Source organism: Aspergillus mulundensis (assembly GCF_003369625.1).
Source record: "Aspergillus mulundensis strain DSM 5745 chromosome Unknown scaffold_1, whole genome shotgun sequence".
Taxonomy (NCBI): domain Eukaryota; kingdom Fungi; phylum Ascomycota; class Eurotiomycetes; order Eurotiales; family Aspergillaceae; genus Aspergillus; species Aspergillus mulundensis.
In genome coordinates, this window is record NW_020797889.1 from 3024766 (window position 1) to 3043962 (window position 19197).

Here is a 19197-nt window from a genome sequence, read left to right on the forward strand (position 1 = left end):
CATTCGCTGAGTCAGATATTCGCACGTGTCTCTGTAGCACGATCTTGTGCAAACTGGGGGTTCCAGTGCAAACTGCCCTATCATCATTCCCACCCTAAATGTACTCCGTATACACAATAGAATAAGATTTGTAGCCCATTGCATGTCATATAGATCTAAAATAACATGAGATAAAGGCTATACATTCGAAACCCAAGCTAATCGTACAGTAACTGAGAGGCAGCAAGCAGACAGATTTAAAACATTAAAATACAGCAACACCAACGAATCTTTATCGAGACTGGAGACCCCTCATAACGCTATTTGCAACGTCCCGAGAGGATCTATCCTGTTGCGCGACGCCCGGAGCAGGCCGCGCGCGAACGCGAGGCTGGTCCAACCTATCGACATTCCGACTGCCGGCGCGCTTGTGCTCAGCCGAGGTGTATCGTCGAGGTGGGGAGGTGCTACTTCTGTAATCTTGCAATCCGTATGGTGCCTTAGAGTTCGTGGTAGCGCGGGAGCTTGTAAGAATGATTCGCCCAGTCGAGCTGATGAAGGCTCTGCCAGGTGTGACATAATACTTGGCACCACCGGGTAAGGATGGGTCGAAGGCCGACAGACCTGCGGGGCCATATGATTCCGAGAAGGTCAAAGAAGTCATGTCGTCTAGCGCAATACCACCGATACCGATGACGGCCCTGCCACCCCTGTTCTTGACTTTGCCCCTAGGTCTCAAAATACGTGCCTCGACTGGCCGTTGGTTCGCCTGAGGACCATACGTCGGGTGATTGTAAAGCGAAGCATGCGACCTAGCATAATACAGGCCAGCTGAAGGATGCGTTATGGGAGGCCCGGCGGTCGCGTACTCCGGAGAAGCCATTTTAGTCGGGGGAGTCTGGTAGTACTTCTTGGCCATCCGCTCAGCGGGCACCGGAGCAGTGGCAGGAAGATCCAACAGATCATATACCACAGGACCTAGCGCAAATGGATCCGTACGTAGTTTCTTTAGGTAGTTGTCGAATTCTTCCCGAGTAGGCGCCGGCAAATTGTCCAAATCTTCGCCCTTGTCTTGAGCCTCGTTCTTGATCTCGGCGAATCGTTTCTCGAAGAAGCGCTCTTCAAGTTGGGACAGCAGTTGAGGCTTCTTCTTCTGTACCTTTTTCAGAAAAGCAGCGAACTCCGCATCCGTGAGACCTGCAAGCCAGGGACCAGTATGTCTGAATCGTTTCATGTCGGGTTGGTTGAGATTCTCGCTCGCCTCCGTGTTGTCGACGTCCTGTTCAAAGACACTCTGATGTTTCGGTAATAAGCTTCCCCCGAAGTTGATCTTTGTAAGGACAGAAATCGGCATATTGAGTTCTTGGAACTTCTCCAAGGTCACCGTGTGGTCCGATGCGGAATCGAAGTCTGTGACATGTTCGAAGGTATCCAACTCATTGATCCTCACGACAGGCCTCGAAGTCTTTTCGGATGTCGACTTAGCAGGAAGTGGTCTCTTGAGACCCCAATCTCCTCTGGATAACGACGCAGCCGGTGTGACGATGGATGCTCGGATGGGGTGAGGGAGGGTTGCGCTGTCGGATTCGGCATAACTTCTCGAGGTAGGCGGCGCCACAGGGGTAAGAGCCTGCGGAAGTGCAAAGAGACGAGAGTTCCGCAGCAGCTTTGCTGTCGGCGATAGCCTTGCTGCTGACACCATGGTTTTCGAGTACAATCGCTTCAACACTCGACACGCGGAAGAATTTTGGGTTCGGGCCCTGGAGTTGCCAGAACCAAAGAATCCTACGGTGAGCGGAAGCACACAAAACGCAAGTCCTACGGTAGGTATCGTACCCCAACATCCCCAGCCCACGAGCTACGGACAAACCAATAACATCTTTTTTGATTGAAACAATCTGGATGCTTTGTTCTTCATTTAGTCTTATATTGGTACCTCGCTCTAAATCTCCTAAGCACCATTCTCCAGCAGCGTCTTAACCGTGTCAACTACTGACTCCTTCAGCCCGCGGTACTTGAGACCCAAGACCTGCGTTGATTTCGAGTTGTCGTAACCATACACATCTTTAGGGACGTCGCCCGGGGCATCCTTCGGTGGCAGTCTATCGTCCAACTCAGGATACGCGTCCCGGATAATGTCGATAATATCCTTGTTCGAATAGTGACCAGCCGTGATGAAGAACCGCTGCGCCCCAGCCTCCGATACCTCGATGGTTCTGACATGGGCCAGTGCAACATCACGAACGTCGACCCAAAGGAAGGTGCCCGTGGGTGGGATCGCATCTTTGTTGAATCCTCGCACAAGACCACTGATCCGCGCGTTCGAGGTATTGATAGCATCAAGCGAGCTTAGGTAGTGCACGACGGGACCGAGGACCAAAGGCGGATTGATGGTCGCAAGGTCGAAGTTGGGCTTCTCCTTCTCTACAAAGTCCCAAGCGGCTTTCTCTGCAAGTGTCTGATGGACGTTCATTGTCAGCTTGAGGCCCGATGGGTGGATCTAGCGGAAGCGGGTCATTGGTACCTTGCTTGCTCGGTATGTGTTGGAGGAGTCCAAACCCTCTTCCCAGGTCACAGGGTTCCAGTTCTTCTCACTGTAGACCTTTTCGTGGTTCTTCGGGTTGATAATCGCTGCGAAGGACGAAGTGATTGTCACCCTCTTCACAGTAGGTGCGTAGGCCTTGATAGCTTTCAGGATGCCCGTTGTTCCCTTGATTGCAGGGTCTAGGAAATCTTTTACGGGGTCCTGGACATTGAAATGGAAGGGGGACGCTGTGTGGAGGACATAGTCGAATGGCGGGTCGGACTTGACAGCCTTCTCGTTTATCAGCAAATACGACCATATAGAGATTGAACCGAAGCGAAGGGAATAAATCCATACATCATCAAAAGCGCCATCCTGCGCAACATCCTTGACAATGACATAGGAGAGCTTCTCCTTTGGCGTATTCGGATGCGCAGCCAGGATCTTATCGCCCTTCTCTTCAGATCGGACTGTGGTCACGACATCGAAGCTGCGGAAGAACTGCAGTCAGCTACCTAGGTCTCCAACGGCGGCCGGATGTTATGGGCGAAGACAGAAACACTCACCCGCGCTCCAGCAACTGATCAAGAACATGAGCAGCAATGAATCCGCTGCCTCCTGGACGAGTTCAGCCCCGTTAGCTAACAAATCTCCCGGCTATACTCGGCAGTCGAGTTCTTCCTGGGTAGAAAAAACACCTACCTGTCAACAGTACCTTAGGCATGATTGAGTAGATGAACTAGGTGGTATGAATTCCGTTGCGAGCATCAATTTTTCTGTCAGCCAGCGTAGGGCTGCTAATCCTTAAGTAGTGCATCGCGATGGCATCATGGGCGTACTCCGTATGCGTATCTATTCAAGTACCCCTCACCAACACCCCACCGCGGTCCACCATTCAGTTATCGTTCCAACATGATAGGCCCCATTATCGATTGCAATTAATCGCGTTGTACGAAAGGTTCTTTGCGTCAGCCTCGTAAGCCGACGCGGATTTAGCGGATCTATCACTATAACCGGTCGATCAGTGTCATCAATTTGATCTGCAATCGCCAAGACAGGTAGTGCCAGTGGAAGTTCTAAGTTCTACTTCCAACTTCTACTCTGCCTGAAACAAAGTGAGATCATTATTCAGCTGAACAAATATTCATTATTGAAACTATATACATTGGCGTGTTCTCGTTATGTTTGCTTAGTCGGACATGGCTTATCTTCCTTCCTCCTTTATTGTGAGACGGGAGTAATCTTCGTCACCTCCTTGAGATTCCTGCTGCTGAATCCAACACGGATAGTGAACTCTCCCTCAGGAATGAGCCATTGCTGAGACACAATGTCCCAGTAGCTCAGGTCTCTCCGCATCAGCTCGAAGGTCACCTTGCTCGACTCACCGGCCTCCAGATAGACCTTGTCAAAGCCACGGAGCTGCTTGGGTGGGGTTCCCTCCGGCGTGCTGTCAGGGAAGGTCACGTACAGCTGGGGCACAGTGGCGCCGTCGACGTCTCCGGTGTTGGTGACAGACACGGTGACGTTGTAGATGGTCTCCCAGAGCTCAGGGTTACCACCTGGCTGGATGGGCGAGTCCTCGGGGGCCGAGGTGATAGAGTCGACGACTCGGGTGGCGGAGATGTCGGAAATGTTGAAGTTTGTGTACGACAGGCCGAAACCGAACTCGTACAGGACGGGGATGTTATGCGCGTCGAAGTAGCGGTAGTCGATTTCGAGCTTCTCGTCGAACCAGGACTGCCAGTCGTCCTGTCCGCTGGTGGTGATCTCGGTGGTGGGAGGGGCGTTGTAGTCGCTTCCGTTGCGGGCGATGGTGTATGGGAGACGTCCAGAGGGGTTGACATCGCCGTACAGAACATCAACAATGGAATTTCCGGATTCCTGGCCGGGGAAGTGGGCGGCAAGGATGGCAGTGACGTTGGGGTGGTTGGCGAAGGGGAGCTCGTTGATGCCGGAGGAGTGGGTGACAACGATGGTGTTGTTACAGGCTGCTGCGACGTTTTGAACTACCTCAGTACCGTTATAGTCGAGCTTCAGGTGTTCGCGGTCAGCGCCCTCCTCAGCCCAGGTCTTGACGAAAACAAGGCAGGCTGACGGGGGCGTAGGGACCCGGAGGAGATCAGCCTGAACATCTGAGGTCGCGATCTGGGTGTTGTTGATCCAGAACTGGACGAGACTGGTGTTGTCCTTCTGGGCACGGGCGTTGATGGCTGTCAATGGAGAGACCACATAGGTGAAGCGGCCAGTTCCCGAGCCACCGCCAGCAGCAAGGGTTCCAAACTCGTAAGTGGCATCGTTGTACGGGCCATTGGTCGGGTCGCTTGCGTCGTTGCCGAAAACGGCGAGAGTCTTGGGCGCCTTGAGGGGAAGGGCATTGTTCTTGTTCTTGAGCAGAACAGTCGCTTCAGCTGCCTGCTTGCGAATGAGCGCGCCGTGGTTGCCACGAACATCACGGCTTCGCTCGCCGGAGAGATCGAAGTCTTGGTACCAGGTGTCGGGAGGCGAGAAGGTGTTGTAGTCAGCAGCGGCTGGGTCGACCGAAGGGAAGTCCTTGTCCTGGCCAAGCCAGTAGTAGGGGGTCATGATACGAACGATCATGTCATCAATGCGAGATTCCTCGAGTGTACCGTTGTTGACCGCATTCGTCACATTTCCGCCGAAGAAGGAGCCGTGGATGAAGGTCTGGCCGTACGAACCGAGACCACCGGGCATGTCCATGTCCTGTCCGCTCTCGATACCGGCCACACCGGAGTGGGTGGCACCCCAGTCGGACATGACATAGCCCTGGAAGCCAAGCTCGCCCTTCAGCAATCCATTGAGAGTCTTAGAGTTCTCACATCCATAAGAACCGTTGATACGCTGGTAAGAACACATGAAACTGGCCGCCTTGGCGCGGACCGCGTTGGCAAACGGCCACAGGTAAAGCTCGTGGATGGTTCGGTCGTCAATGTTGGAAGAGACAGCCTCCTGGATGACGGTTCCGACAGGTGCACTGTTGTTGAAGGTGGGGTTACGCATGGTCTCTTGCTCGTTGCCAATAAAGTGTTTGGCGCACGCCTGGACACCAGCATCCTGGTAACCCTTGATGGTCTCCTCCATGGCAACACCGGTGAGATAGGGGTCGGCAGCGAAGCCCTCCCAGTTTCGGCCCGAGTAGGCAGAGCGTCCCAGGGGGCCAGCGACGGGACCAAGGGCAACGTGAGCACCCTTATCCTTGAACTCCTGACCCATGGCAAGACCGCGCTCATACAGAATTTGTCTATCCCAGGAGGCTGCCGCGGTGACACCCGCGGTGAAGACGCTGGCCATGTCTGTCACGCGGATGGCCAGCGGACCGTCCTGCAAACATAAACCGCTGAAGTTGAGGCGGGGGATGCCAATGATGTTTCCCACACATGGCCCAGGCTGTCCAGTGACCATGTCGGCCTTCTCCTCCAGGGTCAACTGGGCAACAAAGTCCTGCGCTTGCGCGAGGGCTGTCTCCCAACCACCGGAGCCAGTAGCATTGGCTATTATCAACGTCAGCAAATGGTCTCCGAGATGAACAGTTCATGGAGGAAGAGCCTTACGCGAGGGGTACACCGCAGGAGAGTGTCCATAAGCACCTAGGATGGTTGTGTTCTTGGGCTGGACATAGCTGAAGGCGTCGTCACTCCGAGAGCCACCGCCATAGTTTTGGGCCTGGGCGCCAGAGGCAGCCAACAGACCCCAGGTAAGAAGTTGAGAAGTGCTCGCCTTGATCGTCATTTCCCAGCTGCGCGATTGACCAAGCTCAGAGCTGCTGTTGTGAAAAAAATAAGTTTCGCCAGTGATCGGCCGGTTTTACTTATAGCTTTTCTTCGGCAGGTGCGGCCCAGCATGGCAAGCCGACTCTACGGCATGTCGGACTGTTCTTCCAGCTTCTACTCCGCACTCTCGCACTACCACCCCTTTCCGTGGCGTACCGGTTCCTTCACTCGCATGAGGTCATGCCCCAGCACCTCCTATACACTACGGGTCTACGACAGTCACATTACCAAGCAAACTCTCCCTAGCTGTCCACCCCAAGTTCCCAACTCAACCCACTCTCTGTGGGGTATGGGGACGGACGAAAAGCGGAGGGGCAGGCGAATGAGAACAAAGGCAAGCTCGCAGATGGAGGAGGACGGCGGTAAAGACTGCTGCACTGAGTAATTTTCTGGCCCAGAGGTTTACCCGACATTTACCCACGATGGACATTGGGGCTCCGCGGTGACATTGATCGACGGGAGTATGGCCTGACTGGGGTAAGTCCATTGTTGAAGCCGGCATGAGGCAACTACTCCAGTAACCACGGTCGCCATGGTCACTGCGACTCACTGGTGTATACGGAGAATGTGGGGTGTGGAGTGCATGACTAGTTGGGTTAGGCAGGGTTCCCCGAATTCCCCGAATTCCCCAATCCCCTCGGCAATACCCCGAGATTCTGAAGTCGCACTTCTTGAGGCCAAGCAGTGGGGTAGATGATGGGATGTTCGCCTGCAGGATTATATTACCTGTGAGTAGTGTCTACATCATTTTCGTCCATTATTAATGACTGTGCTTTAGGCCTGAGCACCTGTTTTCTCCGGAGTTCGAGCCTATCCAGGACTGAACTTGCATTAGCGTCCAAAAACCTGGAGGCTGTCATGGCCATGACGATTCAAGTCCTCCCCGGCCGGATGAAAAAATAACCGTTTTGGCGGGACCGTGGAGTGTGGACGGTGACTAGACCAAAAACCCCATTCCATTCAAGGCCTTTTAGCCGTCTACTGCTATGTACGTATGTACAACCGTGTTGTACAATAATGCTGCCATGCGCGCAGAGAGAACCGGTTTATATGACGATTACTCATTGCTTTGACCACCGGCATCAACTCATGTCGGAGAACCAAGCGTCACATCCATTAGACGTGCCGGGGAGTTGGCTTCCAGCTTGGGCCCGAAGGATTCACAATGTACTTGGCTCGGCCATGAAGGATTCAAACCTCGACAAGCTCGTAAGCAGGTTACGCCTGCAGCCGTGCGCCGGATCCTTCTCTGTGCTAAGCACACTTGTGGCTTGATCTAGCCTGGTCACGGCCTACTTTGACAGCAAAGCAACGTATGTCAATATACTACGGAGTAGATACTCCCCCTCACGCAGCCTGGCACCCGCGGGAAACCGTTCATAGATCTGTTACCCACGGCCGAGAATATTTGGCCGCTTACGACATAGCAGGATATTGTCTGTGCATCAACTAGGCCACTGCCAGACCGGCCAAGCTCCTTGTCGCCCAGTTGCCAAGGACTCGAATCAGTTCATCCATCTCATGCCAAGAGACATCTAGGTACATCTTACGGTGTGCACTACTGCAGTCTGCAAGCCATCTGATGATATCACATTTTCCGGTTTTCCCCCGATGTATTGGCGGTCGGATTCCCGAATTGAACCAGAGTCAATCAGCCAAGCCAACATCCGACTCGTATTATTCGGGTCCGGTCGTTTCCGGACTCCGGAGGAATACTCCAGACTCGGGCAGTCGGGCTCCAAGTCCAAGCACAGAGGACGCGAGACGGGTCGCGTCACTCGCGTGGTGTGCAGACATCGGAGTGATGCCGATGGTACGGGGACGGGTGGGGAGACTGGAGTTGGAGACTGGAGACGGCAGACCGAAAACTGGAGTAGTGGAGGAATTCTGTCCAAGGTAGGCCATATGATGTTATTTTTTAGATAGACAGATTTCTACTCAATCCGAGTTTTCTCAAGCTGGACTTGATGTTCTTGTGTCAGTGCAGGAGTATACCGGTATGGCACGCCTACATGATGCCTACTATACTCCGTCGGCATCCCGAATAAGAGGAATCCAGAACAGCAAGTATCGACAGGAACATCGACGATCCGCCAGGTCGTGTGCGTGTCAAGAAAATTCCAGTATGGACCCAGCGCAGCGGCGACAGACAGCTACAACATACATCATAGCGCAAACTGCTCTAGAAGATGGAGCCATTATGGCAGCTCCGAACCCTCGACCGTATTGACCGGCAAGTGTGAAAAAGACCTACACAACTTTCTAGTCCTGCTCCGGCATTCACAACAGAGGATACAAGTCTGTGAGCATGGGGTGATTTCCCCAGTCTTTAGTCATGACTCTCATCACTATGTATAGTACGGGGCTGGCTAAGTAGCGGTCTACTACTCTACCTAGACATACAAAATATCCCCAAGCCACTGACATAAGCTTCAACGGTTTCATCGTCGATATTCCCTGTCTAGGACGAAAAGCCGGAGTCAGAAAGCCTGACTCCAACAAAAAATGGCGGGGATGCCCCACTGTATACGCTGCTCCACTGCAATTCATCTGCTTCAAAATTCTGAGCACTTGCACACAAAACCTCCAAAAAAGCTGCCAGCTGGCAAAACGTCATCAGAATCTCACGACGGTGCATTATCTACACCGTTCGATATGTATACAACTCCTGAACGTGGTACTCTTGTGCGTATACAGTCGTCTACCGACTCCCACCCGTCAGGTACGGACCACTCACGCTTTGACCTATTCCCGAAGACGTCCAGGTACTCATGAGCTGCGTATGAAGCCCGCACGGGGCAGACTGAAATGAAGCAACCGCTATCCGGAGCGGACCTTGCTGTCATTATTTGAGCTTGGCCTGTCTCCAGCACTCTTGCTAGCTCTGGGCAATTTGTCTTCCAGTTGCTCGAGTGCAGACGCTGCGAAAAGCCCTGCAATTGATCCATGGCCCACAGAAAGCTTTTCTCAAAAGCTGAGTTTGGCAGCCTTGGTGTCCAGATACCCATAAGTGGCCGGTTCGAAGCGTGCGCGCTGGGCCTTTGCCCTCCTTTAAAGCGAGTCGTCAGCTCCTCTTCTACGGCACCTCGACGGCGATAAAATTCGGCGAGTCGGTAGCGGACACCGTCGCTTGAATCCTACTGTCTCCTAGATGCATTCATACCCTGTCATCCATGTTCCCTTGTATACAGAGCGGCTCGAAGCCGCGATCTGGCAGACGGTATCATGGCATCTATACCAAGGCGTAGACCTTTTTCGTAGTACATATAGGATCATAATATGTGGTTACAAGGCTCAATCTTCTCCATGCCATCAAGCATCTGGAATTGTCTCCACGAGACAACTCAACTCGATTAATACGGAGAAATGTCTGGCTCAACTTTGCCTATATTTCACTTCCCATTTGAGAATCTATACCGCGGTCGTAATAATATTTCGAATTATATTGATGTGCCGTGCGTATCGTGATGTTTTATTCTACCAGGTATTCTAGAAGTCGGTCAGATTTTAGCGGGCTGGCGGAAATATATATCTGTACTTCGTCCGCGCTATGAGTCTGCTCACCAATTACTAGCTGAGTATAGCTACAGAGTATCTTCTTTAAACAATAATACCTAATCACCCTCTATTTGATTACAATCTACAATATACCGCTATTATTACCCAGTTTCGGTCGCGCTCAGAAAAGAGGCGTTGGTAGGTTGTAGAAGTGAGGGACTAAACCGCGTAGTTTCCACGTTTCCATGGACGGATGATTGCTGAAATAGTGCCCTACGGAGGAGTAATTGGTTTGACGTCAAGGCTCAGGACCCTTGTCGGGCGAAAACTTGTTGTTGAGAGGCTCAAATTAAGGTAGGATCGCTAGCAGGGGTGATGTTTATCGGTGGAGCAGAGTGGGTGCGATCGCACGCGATTATGAGCCCTGGTCTGGGGTAGCCTGTAGGGTGGGGGCTACGTAGATATAGGACTAGGCCATCAACACTCAGAAATAAGAGTGGGCATTGGCTGGTCTCTTAAAGTAAGCATTCTTGAAAGATGCTACGGATCAAGGGCCGAGGCATACATATCCTGAGCACCGCCCTGTACTTGACTCACTCACCCATCTGTACTCACCATGACCTCGATGCCCATGATTGATAGGTCCATTACCTGTGATATCGTCTCCTGCGAGCGATGCGAACGTCGAGTCCGCGCAGGACATCTTCCTCCCCTATTCATGCGTGCGAAAATGCGGTAGGTCTCCCCCAGAAGTGTTTATCCTCTACCATCCGACTCCGAGCTAACATCCACAGCCTCTCTCGGATGAAGAATTCGAAGCAGCTGTCCACAGCGAAGTCCAAGCCATTCTCGCCAGAAACAACGAGCGGGCACTCTGCAAGCGCCCTTCAGAGTTAAACGGCGGTCGGAACTGCAGGGTCCAACATCCTCCGCCGTGGGGACGCAGGGCCCTTATGGGCGGTGCCAACAATCATGCGCGATTTCACTTCACCGATGCAGATAGCAATCTCGATGGGAACGAAAGTTGGCTCATCCGAGTGCCTCGAATGGACTGTGGCATTCCACAACCGCTCATCGACTATCTCGTTCGCGCGAATACGCCACGCTCAAATTTCCCGAGGTCACTAATGTGCCTGCACCGCGGGTACTCGGGTGCGGCATTGCCAGCGACGAGGATAATAAGGTTGGCATCAGGTATATCCTGATGGAAGAACTGCATGGTAGGGCTTGATACATGCAAGGGCCGCGTGGGAAGCTGTTTGTAGATGATGAGGATAAAGAGAAAGTGTGGAATGGACTGGCAGGTATCCTCATAGAGCTGCACCGCTATCCATTTTCCCAGGCTGGGTCTCTTCTCCCAGGCCTATCGCTTTCACGGCCAATGATTTCTGCTTCCGTGTTTTGAGTCCGATGGGGCCGCTTGCTACAGCTTTGGAGTATTGTGCTTTGTTCAGTGAAGCAGAATATGGCTCTCATTGCTGATGGGCAACTCTTTACGCGGTTTACCGTGAATGCTAACCTTGTTTTTGCATTCTGAGGTCTCAGATTCCGGACTTTGCGCAATCTAATCCAAGTTTAGCAGACACCCGAGAACGGTTCTATATCAAATATGTTGATAGCAAAGGGGATCATTTGTTAGTGGATAACGACCTGAATATTACTGGGCATCGTAAACATGCAGATGGCTCGAGTCGTTCCTGGCAGTGAGGCATTTGGGCCGTCATTGGTGACAGCAGAGATGAGCGACATAGGCAATGGCGGTTGGGCTTTGACAGTCCACGACCAAGCATTAGCCCACTGCATGAGGGTCAAGCAATCGATTATCAGGCGGATATAATGAATCAGACGAGAGATTGAGGAGTTTCTTCCTCGGCCTTGATGTTGATAAGCCCGCCTAACTTTGCTTTGATGCCAGGCAAACTCAAGACACAAAGCGGCTTTTGCCGCTCACCATATGGTCAATTCTGAGAAGACGAATAGGTTCTGAAGCTGGAAATGCCTCAAGAAACCGCTCCGACACTGCCGATGCAAATAATGGTCCCAGAAAAGGCCTTTTTCATCTCGCAGTCCAGTATGAGGGCGTTCCCCGACCCTAGTATACTGGGACAACAGCCAATCCACCAAAATGCCGCATTTCCTCAACTCAGTTATTGGACCCGGCCGTTACTGCTCCGGTGCGAGTCGAAGACATTTTCAGGCGCCGGCCTGGAATGGTAGCACTGCCTTCCGGGTAGCCAACTGTAGACGAAGAGGGGTTTTCGTCCTCCTAGAAACTAATCCAAAGACGGGGGTCGAGCTCGTTTCCTTGTGGCTAGTGGTGCCTGGCGGACCAATGTCGGGACCAGAGACGGCAGTCCATTCGTTGGGTTGGACGAGGTTGAACCAGACGGAGCGGAGTCAGCCGTGATAAAGGCACTAATGGGGACAATTCCGGATTATCAAAGCGTGAGAAAGCCACGATGGGTGAGGCTATCACCGGCAGCGGGTGGTTTCGGGAGGTACTCCGCCTCGCGATGGGATTGGCTGATGGTACCTCGGTGAGCGGCAGCATAAGGGCAACTTGCGGTCTGCGAGAAGAGATTCGTAGGGTAGAAGAGTCGAGATAAAGCCAGGCTATGGGACCATACAAAACGAAGGGCGGCGAACGGAAAGGAAGAAAAAAGAATTTGTCTTAGACTTGAGGTCGAATGCTCTATGGAGACCATTGTGAACGGCCGCGGACGGGCCCGTTACAGTGGCCTGAAGAGAGTCGAAAGTGTTTCGGGATTGGCTGCAATTGTGAGAGAAACAGACCCACAGAAGACCTCCGAATACACGCCAAAGAGCGTGCGTGCTGGAATGATTCGAGCAGCTGAAAGACTCTGAGGGGTTTCGCGCTTTTTGCAGGGGGCCATAGCGAGAGAAGAGGAACTGCAACTTTGGCTGCAAGATGCTAAGGATGGTCAGAATGCTGACAGGGAGTCCAAATGGCTGTGATATCAACAGCAGCCTCAGGCACCAATTATGTCACATGTGGAACCGCCTCGGCCGGCCGATGACGACACCGGCCTGAGTCTCGACTATAGCAAACATTTTATGACTTCAGTCTCGATGGTGTCTGTGAAAGGAGAACAAGGCAGCCTCAACCGGTGGGTCTGGCTCGTGAAGGATAGCCAGGCACGAGCGTCATTGATCTGGCGGTGCAGGTGGATTCGATGACTGTGAGTCGATGCTCTGCAGCCTACGGAGTATACAGATTTTAGAGTAGTAGTAGGCGATATCAGGGAGCGCTATATAGCGCTATAGCAGCCTCGAATCCGCAGCGGGCTCTTTGTTCCGGCTAGACGGTTGCAATTTCCGACACAACCAGGAGCTCGTCGGGCAGCACAGCATATCATGTTGCACAAACGGCGGGTGTGACTGACTGGGCATCAGTCCAGTTGCAGACTCAACCCGTTCGCAGTCAATATTGACGGCAGTGATAACGGTAGTCGCAGCAAGGGGGAATCCTGTTTTCATGGACCCCAGATCTACAGTCTATATTGGAGCTAATCAGAGGCCGTGTGAATGGCCGGTGCTCCGTCCTGATGCAATGAAAAACGACCGGCTCCACCCGGGAGTATGGCTATGACCACCCCAGTTCTTAGGTAGACCGTAAACTCAGGCTGCTCAAGCTGCATCGCTGTCATCATTGGTCTCAGTCGCACTGCTGTTTCGACTCACCGGTCCACTCTAAACGCTCCTTCTCTATTCTTCCATCGTCGGTTCCTTGTTTGGCTGCCTCCTGCTTCTTGTCTATATAACCCCTCCCCCGCCCAGCCTATTTGCCTCCTCATCTTCACATTCCTCCTCATAACACAACCAACCAATACCGCTTCAATCCTCCTCTCTCTACCACCTAACCTTCCTAAACTTACTTCAACACATCGACTCTCAACACCTGCACAACACAATCTCTCACAATGGGCAAGGCTATTCACTTTGGTGGCGGTAACATCGGCCGTGGCTTCGTTGGAGAGTTCCTCCACGAGGCCGGCTATGAAGTCGTCTTTGTCGACGTTGTCGACGACCTCATTGCTTCCATTCAGAAGACCCCCTCATACGAGATCACTGAGATCAGCGAAGACGGCGAGAAGAAGAAGACGATCACCAACTACCGCGCCCTCAGCTCCAAGACTCAAGAAGCCGACGTCGTCCAGGAGATTTCGACCGCTGACATCGTGACCTGTGCTGTTGGACCCCGAATTCTTCAGTTCATCGCTCCCGTCATTGCCAAGGGTCTCGACTCCCGCAGCGTATCACATCCTCTAACTGTCATTGCTTGCGAGAACGCTATCAATGCCACCGACACCCTCCGCGGCCACATCGAAAAGAAGGCCAAGCCCGAGTCCATTTCTGAGCGCGCCGTCTTCGCCAACTGCGCTATTGACCGTATCGTCCCTAACCAGCCTCCCAACAATGGCCTCAACGTCCGCATTGAGAAGTACTGGGAATGGGTTGTTGAGCGGACTCCCTTCGAGAAGAAGGGCGTTGCACCCCCCAACGTCTCTGCCATCCACTGGGTTGACAAGCTCGACCCCTACATTGAACGCAAGCTGTTCACTGTCAACACCGGACACGCCACGACCGCCTACTACGGCCACCTTGCTGGCAAGAAGACAATCGCAGATGCGCTCCAGGACACTCAGATCCGTGAGACTGTCCACAAAGTCCTCGACGAGACTGCCTCTTTGATCATCAACAAGCACGGTATTTCCGAGAAGGAACAGAAAGAATATGTCGACAAGATCGTCAGCCGTATCTCCAACCCCTACCTCGAGGACGGCGTTGAGCGTGTGGGTCGGGCTCCACTGCGCAAGCTCTCCCGCGAAGAGCGCTTTATCGGACCTGCCTCCCAGCTTGCTGAGCGCGGTCTGAAGTTTGATGCTCTGCTTGGGGCTATTGAGCAAGCGCTTCGCTTCCAAAACGTCGAGGGTGACGAAGAGAGCAAGGAGCTCGCCCAGATTCTCAAGGAGAAGTCCGCTGAGGAAGCCACCAGCCACTTGACCGAGCTCAAGGAGGACCACCCTCTGTACTCCCACGTGCTTGAACGTGTCAGGACCGTTCAGCAAGAGTCCAAGTAGGATCAACACCCCAGCAAAGTTGTCTCAGCTCCTCGTTGTCTCAACATGACCCTTTCTTATCTCGTTTCGGACACAAACTTACCTGCCATGAAGGGCGCCGACTCGATCACGGATATGAAGGTCCCCGGGCGAGTTTCTTCTCCAAACGACGTTGAATATGTCTGGCCGCAGGACGGAACTTGAATGTGCATGGGATACGGCGAATATGGTCTCGGCATGGGTTTTCATGCACTATGGAATTTCGGTTTAGCGTTATGATTTGTATGTAATCGCTTAGATGCAGAGCACTAAGCTAATGAATGATGGTCATGATATCAAGTCAACTTCCACTTCGTAAATTTCTGTCTATAACTTACTCTCCTTCCATTCTGGCTTCCTTTTTTCCACAAAAGCCCTCAGACCCTCCTTGATATTCTCGCCAGCATTCAGTTTTTTCTCCCAGTTCTCAACGAGCAACCGGGTCCCTTCCTCAGCACCAATCCCATCCCATCCAATCTTCACCCCTTCTCTACTCACAATCACCGCATCAGGACTGTTCGCCGAAATCTGCGCCGCAACCTCAACTGCCCTCTCAAGCACCTTTTCAGCAGCAACAACTTCATTCACAAATCCCCACTTCTCCGCTTCCTTCGCCTCCACCCTCCGCCCCGTAAGCACCATCTCCATTGCCCGCTGTCTGCCCACCGTCCTCACAATCCGCGGCAGCGCGCCGGCCCAAGCAACAACCCCACGCTGCACCTCCGGAAACCCAAAGAACGCTTTTTCAGATGCAATCACTATATCCGTATTCGTGACCATCTCACAGCCCCCGCCTAGACATAGTCCATTCACGGCAGCGATAATAGGCTTCTTCCCGCTCCGCCGCGAGAGGCCCCCGAAGCCGCTGGGGGGCATCGGGTTCCGGGGTTTCGAGGACTGCGTGCTAGCGTTCCATTCTACCGAGTATACATGTTAGCGTAGCCTTTTCGTATCGAATCCAAATATCCGAGATCAAGTAGATGAGGACGGATGGTGTGGGATGGTGTGTAATGTACCCTTCAAATCAGCCCCCGCACAGAACGCCCTCCCCTCGCCGGTGATAACCCCAACGCGGAGAGAAGGCTCCTCGTCCATCCATTCCCAGATACCATGGAGCTCGGCGTGACCGGTTGAGTTGATGCAATTGAGGTCCTTTGGGCGCGAGAGCGTGACGAGGATGATTGTTGGTGTGGGGAAGGAGAGGGTGCTGTATTTGGGGGTCGGCGGGGGCGTTTGGAATGCTGGGGGCATGTTGTGGGCTTTCAATAATTTGACGGATCTGATAGGTTTTGCTTTGGTGTATTGCTTAAGAAGGATAGAGTAGGATCACTGTACTCTAGATGTGGTGTGCATGTAGGTAGTTCTTATGCGGAGGGGAGCTGGAGTTGCCGAGGTTCTTTGGGGATCATTGTTGCGGAGAACAGTCCGAGGATCCATTTTTACGGAATACTTGGGTTCGGCTGGCCTTGATTCTTTGTTGATTATCAAGGCTATACTGATGTATTTGATCGATATATTGGGAGGCTACATAACCTAGCCTCTATGTATACTCAAGATTCGTAACCATTCGTGTCTCAACGCCTGCAACTCCCCACTCCTTCATCTCCCCGGCGCTGTATATACAATGTACTATAGAACCAGATAGAACTACTTTAAACATTAAACAAAAGCCGCATGAAGCACAGAAGACATCACCCCTTGTTGATCCACCCGCTGTGCACCATGAAATCGAATATCCGACTTGATTTGTTGCCGTCGATCTACCCCAGTAAGCGGTTAGTGATGCACAGTCTTTATTTTAAAGAGATCAAACATACCTTGCAAAGAGCCCGCGCATCCTTCTTCTTTAAGCTTCCTCCAGCCTTCATTGATTCCTTCAATAGTGTCTCCTTGATCACTAGGTACGGCTTCGGCTGGACATGAAGGACATCGCAGAGCTCTACCTCCTCTTTTGTAAGCAGGTGGAGATCTGGCGCGCCTTCGTTTTCGAGCTTCCATGGAATGACTCCGTTCAGCGGTTGGACGACAAACTTGGTTTTCGCAGGTTGAGGCGTAGCCGCTCCGTCGCCGTTCGCGGCAAACATGCGGTCGAAATCATTCATGGGGACGTTGGGCTCCGACACCTTGGAAGGTGTGCCAGTAGCCTTCTGCAGTCGTAATGGAAGCTCTGGTGTCGTTAGCTGATTGGCTGAAGTCGGCTGTTCGGGTTGTTGATTTTGCTTGGGCCGTGTGCTGGCGAAGCGGTCAAAGGACCCTTGCGGCATGAGCCGCTGAGCTCGTTGTTGCTTTTCTTGCTCGTATTTCTCGCCTCCTTTGAGATCGCCGATTCCCATTTGCCGCCATTCTTGAAGTTGTGATATGGCCAGCCGAAGGTTGTGCTCGTATTCTAGGCCCTTGTTGAATTCTTCAAAGTCGTCATGATTCATCATCCGTGCAAATGGCTTTGCCTTGTTCAGTAGATCTCGTTCCTCTTTCGTGCGCTTCTTCTCCAGTGCTGTATTCTTACGGTACTCGAGGAGGTTATGCTCGAATAATATCTTCTTGCGCTCAGTTCGCGCCGTGAGGCGCGTGTTATATATGTCCACAACGGTCATCTTCAGTTCCATCTCGGCGTCGGTCTCGCCATTAGGCGTCTCACCCGCACCGGGCTCGAACGTCATATGCTGTACGGCTTCTTCGGCATCGTTCATGAATTCCGACTCGAACTCCAGTCGCCCCGGCATGTAACCCTGGACTTCGTGGCAAGCGGGAACACTAGCCGTAGGCTTCTGCTTGGGCGTAGTAGGAGGGGCAGCCTTAGCCGCATCTTTGCGCTCCTCGATGCGCCGTTTCTTCCGAGACTGGAATTCTTCCTTGGAGATCGAATCTTGGAGGCGCGTGTCATCCGGATCGGCACGCTCTGGCAGAGGAAAGTGGTGGCTGTCAATGTACGTGTTCAAATAGTGATCGCGCACTTCCTCTTTTGTCCGATAGCCACCTATATGGTCCGCAATGTCAGCCCATGACCCTAGCCCATAGATCTCGGCGCCTTCCAGCAACAGTAACTCCTCGTCGGCACCCCAATCCTCTTGGAAGATGGGCACGGAATTCTGTTCTATAACTTGGAACGGATGCGTAGAAGGATCATGATTCTTTGTTTTCTCTCCGGCGGCGAAGCATGGCACACAAAGATCATATTCTGGACAGGACGGGTGGGCGCATGATATGCGAACCTAACGCACGACGGGGTCAACAATAAAGACTGGCCAAAAGGGATGGAACAAAGGTGGAGACGAAACAAAGGTTGGTTTGTGCCATACAGATCAGGTGTCTTACAGTTGAGGTGACATCCACAGAGCAGATGTCGCAGTGATATTTGGTGCCGGCTTCTGTACCGCGTGTAGCGGTCTTCTTTCTTATTACACCCATCGCTCCCGGGGGCCTTTCATCCTCCGCGATACCCGGACCCGTTTCGACGAGATGAACGCGCCCTCCAGTAAGGATAGAGGGCGGTTTAGGCGAGCTCGAGGCAATATTGTAGTCAACGACCGCAGGTGTTGTCGAGATAAAGGGATGCTTGATGTCTCCGCAGCTGACTAAGTGGATATGCAGCAGGCCAGCGATTTGACACCGGTTCGTAGGGCTGGGGCGGATCGCCGAAATAGAATTCCGGATCTCGGTCTTGGTGACTTGGATTGTTGTGGTGCTGGTGGCTTTGGATAGCAATGTTGATAAACTGATTATTTGTCCTGTCTCCCAACCAGTGTTCAGCCCTGAATCCTGGCGGGAGACGTCTCATAGGCGGTGGCTGTGCTCCAGTTCACATTTCTTGGCAAGTCAAGTACAGCCCCTGTGGCGTTAGATGCCTAGGGAACAAGGCCAGTATCGCCTCCAGGCTCAGGCATCCCATGGGAGACCCAATCAGTGGCGTCCCTCACCCGCTTTCCCCCCTCTTTGCTCGCTCCCATCGGGAAAGCCGTCGATTTCCCCTCTTCAGCCTCCATCACAATTGTTCTCAACTCTCCCTCTTGAATTGATCAGTCCCTGTGTTTCGTTCCTTCAGTTCTCTTGCCCTCCCCCCCAGGTCTAGATATGCCACTCTAGACTTCATACATCTCCGAGTCATCCTCCCTGTCCACTAATCGGACTCGTCTTTCTCTATCCTCGTTGTTGGGCCTCAATTGCTCGTACCAGTTCCTGATCGTCCCTGTCGTTGCTCCTGCTGACTGCTGTGGCTGTGGCGGTCGTGCATCTCCTCATTTCTCCTTTGATTGTCAGCGCTGAAGAGGTCTCTGCTTTTGATCTTTAT

General features: G+C 52.7%; 6 protein-coding genes across 6 annotated transcripts; 2 read left to right on the forward strand and 4 right to left on the reverse strand.

Moving 5' to 3' along the window:
* Positions 1–271: 271 nt before the first annotated feature.
* Positions 272–1681, reverse strand: DSM5745_02473 (mitochondrial 37S ribosomal protein bS1m; the record flags this gene model as incomplete). Its single annotated transcript, XM_026744489.1, has 1 exon — positions 272–1681. The coding sequence occupies one exon, from the start codon at positions 1679–1681 to the stop codon at positions 272–274; it is 1410 nt and encodes a 469-aa protein (XP_026607652.1).
* A 249-nt stretch (positions 1682–1930) lies between these two features.
* On the reverse strand, positions 1931–3227 carry DSM5745_02474 (SDR family oxidoreductase; the record flags this gene model as incomplete). The annotated part of the gene is made up of 4 exons (XM_026744490.1): positions 1931–2437; positions 2504–2993; positions 3070–3121; positions 3206–3227. The coding sequence occupies 4 exons, from the start codon at positions 3225–3227 to the stop codon at positions 1931–1933; spliced, it is 1071 nt and encodes a 356-aa protein (XP_026607653.1).
* A 497-nt stretch (positions 3228–3724) lies between these two features.
* Positions 3725–6250, reverse strand: DSM5745_02475 (beta-glucosidase; the record flags this gene model as incomplete). The annotated part of the gene is made up of 2 exons (XM_026744491.1): positions 3725–6012; positions 6073–6250. The coding sequence occupies 2 exons, from the start codon at positions 6248–6250 to the stop codon at positions 3725–3727; spliced, it is 2466 nt and encodes an 821-aa protein (XP_026607654.1).
* A 4155-nt stretch (positions 6251–10405) lies between these two features.
* Positions 10406–10686, forward strand: DSM5745_02476 (uncharacterized protein; the record flags this gene model as incomplete). Its single annotated transcript, XM_026744492.1, has 2 exons — positions 10406–10524; positions 10584–10686. The coding sequence occupies 2 exons, from the start codon at positions 10406–10408 to the stop codon at positions 10684–10686; spliced, it is 222 nt and encodes a 73-aa protein (XP_026607655.1).
* A 3044-nt stretch (positions 10687–13730) lies between these two features.
* On the forward strand, positions 13731–14891 carry DSM5745_02477 (mannitol-1-phosphate 5-dehydrogenase; the record flags this gene model as incomplete). The annotated part of the gene is made up of 1 exon (XM_026744493.1): positions 13731–14891. The coding sequence occupies one exon, from the start codon at positions 13731–13733 to the stop codon at positions 14889–14891; it is 1161 nt and encodes a 386-aa protein (XP_026607656.1).
* Positions 14892–15286: 395 nt separating this feature from the next.
* Positions 15287–18317, reverse strand: adaB (chromatin-binding transcription regulator ADA2; the record flags this gene model as incomplete). Its single annotated transcript, XM_026744494.1, has 5 exons — positions 15287–15305; positions 15349–15826; positions 15926–16214; positions 16727–18121; positions 18225–18317. 5 exons carry the CDS (start codon positions 18315–18317, stop codon positions 15287–15289), a joined length of 2274 nt encoding a protein of 757 aa, XP_026607657.1.
* Between the last annotated feature and the right edge of the window lie 880 nt (positions 18318–19197).